This window comes from Buceros rhinoceros, unplaced genomic scaffold (assembly GCF_000710305.1).
Source record: "Buceros rhinoceros silvestris isolate BGI_N320 unplaced genomic scaffold, ASM71030v1 scaffold17709, whole genome shotgun sequence".
In the NCBI taxonomy this organism is placed as follows: domain Eukaryota; kingdom Metazoa; phylum Chordata; class Aves; order Bucerotiformes; family Bucerotidae; genus Buceros; species Buceros rhinoceros.
Window position 1 is genome coordinate 22,514 of NW_010433462.1, and position 6,110 is coordinate 28,623.

General features: G+C 41.7%; 1 protein-coding gene across 1 annotated transcript; it reads right to left on the minus strand.

Moving 5' to 3' along the window:
• Nucleotides 1-757: 757 nt before the first annotated feature.
• On the minus strand, nucleotides 758-6,027 carry NDUFAF7 (NADH dehydrogenase (ubiquinone) complex I, assembly factor 7; the record flags this gene model as incomplete). The annotated part of the gene is made up of 8 exons (XM_010144121.1): nucleotides 758-982; nucleotides 1,328-1,501; nucleotides 1,838-1,981; nucleotides 2,758-2,871; nucleotides 3,572-3,630; nucleotides 4,117-4,327; nucleotides 5,283-5,393; nucleotides 5,947-6,027. Coding segments are annotated over 8 exons (1,107 nt in total), but the record flags the coding sequence as incomplete, so codon positions are not given.
• Between the last annotated feature and the right edge of the window lie 83 nt (nucleotides 6,028-6,110).

Consider the following 6,110-nt stretch of genomic DNA (forward strand, 5'->3'; position numbering starts at 1 on the left):
CTGAAGCAGCTGCTCTTTTTCAGCCTGTGCTGAGACAGCAGGCTGAGCCCTTGCAGACCTTAGGAGATCAACGGTGGAGCAGAATGCTGTCTGCAGCCTCTGGAGGACCCCAAGCTGGAACAAGTGACTGATCCTGAAGATGTCCATGACTGTTGGGGCAGGCCTGCAGCCCATGGAACAGACCCATGCTAGCAGAAGTTCATGGAAGACTTGTCTCCTGTGGGAGGGACGCCATGTTGCCACAGGGGAGGACTGTGACTAGTTTTGTCCTTTTGCATCTGAAGAGGAAGGACCAGTAAAACAACATGGAAGAGTCCAGGACTGACCACAACCCTCGTTCCCTGTCCCCCTGTGCAGTTGGGAGGAAGAGGTAACAGAGCTGGGCCTGGGAAAATGGGAGGAGTTGGGGGAAGCTGTATTTATCCCTGTTGTACTCTCAACTGGTGAACGGGTAGTGGTTTTGTTTACACTGATTTTGTTTCCCCAAGCTTGAGTCAGTCTTTTGCCTGTGACTATGACTGGTGAGTGAGCCCTCCCTGTCCTCTTTATTGACTCTCGAGCCTCTTGGTGTATTTTCTTCTCCCCATCCCACCACGTGGGGGGTGGAGTGAGCAAGAGCCTGCATGGTGCTTTGTTGCTGACTGGGTGGGCTTAAACCACAACATACATGAAACTATAAAATGCAGGACTCTGTTCCTTTTACTTTTTTTATTTAATAAGTTGCTATTGAAAGCTACTACTATCAGACATTTTGCTGTAGTACTTGAAATTACTTCAGTAAGAGTTCAGCAAATCCAGCAACAGGTGGTAAGGGAGGGTTTGATTCTGGCTTATGTTTCTTATCAGGGTGTACAAGTCTGTGGTGAGGCAGCAGGGCAAAAAAGTTGAAACAGTCCCCCATTTTCTTGGGATTCATCAGCATATCATAGCTGTGAAGTAACTGCTCGTGAGTCGCTGTATCACTTGAATTCTGCAAGAGCACCTAAAAAAAAAAAACCCATATATATACACGTAGGTTATAGCCCTTCCTCCTTTCCTATAAATTCCTTCATCCATGCAATTGCCTCTTCTCTTGTAATGGTGCACAAGTAGAACTGTTCACTGATCTATGTGGCAAAGTTTTGCATTAAATACTCTTAAATATATGATCAGTTTAGTTTGAGGGATCCAGAGTAACATACATCTACGAGAAGCAACTCTTTGATCTCACACCTACCTGTAGTTTTGAACAACTTTCTTTTAAAAACAGATTTTTATAAAAGCTCTCTTGCTGCTTAAAGGTATTGCTTGTGGGTTAAAGTTTATGTACCTCTAGACACTATTGTACCTGCAATCGGAGGTCAATGCCCATGTTTTTTAAAAACTCCCGCTGTTTTATGGGGCCTAATGTGGCTGTTCTTCCCATTGTCATCTTTCGAAGGTAGCTGAAGTCAACATCTGCTGTCAAGTCTGCTGTACCTGGATCTTTCAGCACATCATGAAGTTTGTGATTCTGGAAACCCTGAAAAATTGAATTGGAAGATTATACTCGGCTGTATTCCTAGCTGCACCATAGCTGGGTCTAGCAAACACTAAGCTGTACATGTGAGGGGTGAGAATAGCAAATTATGCTTTGAAAATCTGAGATAAATGTAGCAAGGACTCAGATTATCCCTTCTGTCTGACAGAAGCTCTTATGGATACTGATTAAATAAGAACTCAATTACTCAGTTTTACAACTGCAGTGTAATGCAGCTTTTGCTTTTATGTCCACCCAGGACCTTGCTCTTACAAGAACCTAACCAGCCAAGAGACAAATAACAGAATATTTTGGCTTATTTCAGGATAAATAACTTACTCGGAAAGTGTCAGTTTTGGTTCCATCATGACCATAATCAGCAACCAGTGCAGCTCCACCATGCTCTTCTAAACGATAGGCAAGCCTCTGAATGATGACACCAGCCTCAGGACACACTTCCACGTGATCTCTTGTTTCCTCAGGCTAGTGCAGAGTTCAAAGATGAAAACAACTGTATTAGCACACAACTACAGGGGAAGAGTTCTCCACACTTGACATCTTAGCATTTCATCACTTCATTGAAGCACAGAGGTCCAGGGATGTAGTCTAGACTACCTAGAGCTTGAGCAAGTTTTTGCTAACCTTCTGAGTGCTGGATTTCAGTCATCTTTTCTATAACCTATAGTCAACGAAAATATGCCTGCATCAGGTGAGACAGCATTACTGTGGTGCTGACAGAACGAAAATAGCTCTTCAGCTGTGCACACTCTTCAAAAAGGCTTTTCTGCGTAAAACTGCAATTGGTTTTAACCTCGGCTACTTAGTTTTAAGAATCCAGTGAACTTTATGAAAAAAATAATCTCAGACACTTTCCATTACAGCTCCGTATAGGTCAGAAGTACCCAGCTGCACATATGCAGCAGGCTGAGAGCCTGGCTTAGCCAAGGCCACTGTCAAGATGGTGATGTGACACATGCAGAAATCTACTGCCTCAGTTTGCTCTCTTGAATCTTTTTGTCTGTTTAAGCACTGATTTTGCAAAGCTTGAGGCACATGTTTATTTTTTGTGCTATATTTTCACAGTGTAGACATTTTTTGCTTGTGGAGTTTTGCAGAATGGAAATGGCAAACCACATTTACTCATTTACAGAGTGAGGGCTCTCCCCCGAGAGCTGTCAAAGTGGCTGAGAAGCAGTACACGTGTGTACTTGGAAGAGTCAGTAAAGGTGTAAGGACCAACTCTGGAGGCATAACCTTACCTGAATAAAGTTTTCTGTCGCAGGGGTACTGGATGGTGACAGAACAAACCGCAGCTGGTCAGGAGCTTCTGGATCTATATCAACCAACACTTCACGCCAGCCTTTATCTGTTCTCTGTTTAATGAACCCAAGCACTCATTTTACGCTCTAACAGTACAACAGCGCCTTGATGAGATTAACGTGTTAAGCATTTTCAGAAATGTTTTAAGAACATAATATGCTATTAACAACGATTCATTCCTATTTAATTCTAGGAACTGCCTTGGAAAAAGCTTGTGGTAGAGACTTATCTACCGAGTTAACAAATACAGGCTTAATTAAAAGAATGAATGATGCTGTTAATAAAAATGCTGCCTCTTCTATTGACAGTGCAATGTTTAACATCAAAATATTTTATTCTACCAGTAATTTTAATAAACTCATTATCAAATTAAAGTTGAAAGCTTCTTCTGAATCCCACCTAGCCTCTACTTTGCTATTCTCATTGCCATTCAAATGAAACCCCTTCAGTCTTTGTTAGTAGTGGCACATTAAATAACACAGAAATTAAAAACTTGAGTAAATGTAGCATAAGAAATAAAAACCTTGAGACTTATCGCAGCAGAAAAAAATCTTCAGATTTCCACAAGTTTTTTCATTCAAGAACAATTACTAATGTGCAGTTTTGAGCTGAATTAAGCCTTATTTGTCCAAATTCAGTTAAAAATATTTTATTATCAGAGGCACTGCATGTGTTTAGTTCAGCACCCTAATTTCTCAAACAGAAAAAGTCTTTAAGCAGATGGTCACAATTACAATATTATTCTTGCTATACCTGAAACTTATGTATTGGCAGAGCATCAAAAAACTCATGTGCTAGGTAAAAGCTGTAACCTGTGGGAAGGTAAAAAAGAACACATTAAATTATTAATGCTTCCATAGCAGCTTCCAGTTGAAAATTAAAATGTTATGATTTTTAATGAATTAAGCTAGTCAATGTCGTTGTGAAATAACGTATCACTACTTTCAGCTTGGATACATCAAAGAGATAATTTCTGCAGTGAGCTCGAGCTTCCAGTCCATGATTTTTAGATTGGTATCTCATAAAAGGTGATTCAGGCAAAACCAGTAACTGGTTTCCCATGAAAAGGAAAAGTCAAAATATATGAAATTGGTTAGTTAGCCCAAAATTAAGTTATCCCAGAAGAGGTAGCAGTTATGAAAATGAGTCAAGATCCTGCCTCAGACCCATGCAAGAAGAACAAAGTTGTATATTAGTGACTTCTCTATCTGTTATGAAGGCTAGCAGAGCTGTCCTCCCTTGTCAAAAGCTGCAAACGGAGGAGGGGTGCCATCCAACAAGACATTCAAGCTCCTCACCTGGCGGCACATCTTGAATGTCTCTGTACCAGAAAATGGGAATTCCAGTCTTGCTCACGCCTTTCATGTAAGCAGGCTTGTCCTCGGTGTGTGACTGCACCTCCCCTCCTGTCAGCATCAGCGCTTGGGTCTCACTGAGTTTGGGACTCACTTCTACCAGATGAATAGAGATATCACATTTACTAAGTAAAGCGGCAAGCTGGTTGAAGACCTATAAAGGCAGATGAATTCTATTAGGAACAGTTACGTGCTGTATACATTAAAGCTTTAAGAATTAACCTTTTATCTCATTATTTATATTCAAGATAAAGATGTAGTTGCCTTTCATTTAACAAAATAGTCTCAGTGAAAAAGACTGCATTTTGCTCCTCCAGAAGGAAAAGGGACTTTCTTCATCAATTTAAATAAAAGCTGTTATGCTTCTTAGAAAATTACAGCATACATGATACAGTTGTAAGGACAACTTGAAATGCTAATTTAAAATAGTTATAGCCTGAGAGCAAGTAGCTCATCTAATACCTGCAAAGGGTTTAGCATTAGGAGAAAATGGTTCAGTTTTCCTGGACACCATAAACAAAAAGTGCTCAAAATCCTAGATTTCACTGTGGTTATTAGAGTTCTTTTTCATTAACATATGTAAATAGAAAAAAAGTTCTTCTGAGGCACTAAATCCCTTTAGTGAGTTGCTTCTGAATCACTAGTATTTTAATTAATAGCTGTGCAAGCATGATAGAACAGAATTCCCAAAGGAGCTGACACGACTTCAGTCCTGTATTATTTTCCTTCCCTCTTCCTCCTGTTGCTTGCACTGCAGTGTGCCTCCACAGCAGCAGCCCTGCAAATGGATTTCAGTTTTGGTAACGCTCTCCTATTCAGAAATAATTTATGATGGACTATTCCTGCCCTCTCCTTCTGTCAGGTAGCGTTTGAAAGATTCCATACGTGTCTGCACAGTGTGCACACACTGGCCCGTGTTCTGCTTTCAGCTGTGACACCTGATCTCAGAAACACACACTTACAGAGTCTAAGCTGCAAATCTCCTGACTGAAATGATCTGGTTGCTAGGGAAGGTTCAGCCCCGATAGCAAAACATGATTCCTTCAGGTTTCAGAGTAGCCCTGGGATAAAGCCAGAAATAAAGAACATTAATATTAGTTCTCACCTACCCGTAAAATATCGTCGGTAAGAGTGCCCCTCCCTGGGCCCAGTTCCACCAGCTGGAACGCTGTAGGTTTGCCCATGGCTATCCACTCGCTGATATACCATATTCCTATTAACTGACAGTGAGAAACAACGCAAGAGAAAGAGTTACAATGTAACTGGAGAACTTGTGTAAGGTGGTATCTGCCTTTCGCCTGATAAGGTAACTAAGGTACTATGCAACATTCTGTTTAAGTTACCAAAAATCATTACAGTACATAAATCCTCCCTCTTTCAGTATTAAAATCGTAATTGTTTGCTGTCAGCCCCGCAGAAGTAAAAGCGGGTGAAAGTGTGGGAGTCTTTTCTGGCTGGAGCGCGAGGCCCCAAAGCAGGTCGTTGCTCTGAACAACTGTCCTCTATTTACCAAAGGGTCACTGAGAACAGCACTTCGCCAGTCTCCACTACTGGAAATTATACACACACAGAGTGAACCAAACCAAAATGAGCAAATCACTTCTGAGTAGAGCTTTCACGCTGGGAAGGTAACGTAACTCTTTTTATTCATATTCTATATGCAAGTAAGCATTACTAAGCGCACACCGTGTCCCAGATTGTAACACGAGGGATCCCTTTCTCTCCAAAACCAACTTAACTGTAACTCAATGAATGAAAAGAACTACGCGTTACCTCTCCAAACACCTGGCTTATTTCAGGAGAGGTGATGAAATCCCCGCTTTCGCCGATGCCGCCGCGGCGTGTGTAGTAACCCTGGGAGGCGGGGAGAGGGGAGAGGAGCGGTGAGCCGGGGAGCGGCACTGCGGGGCCGCTTTCTGGCCGACCGCGACACTACG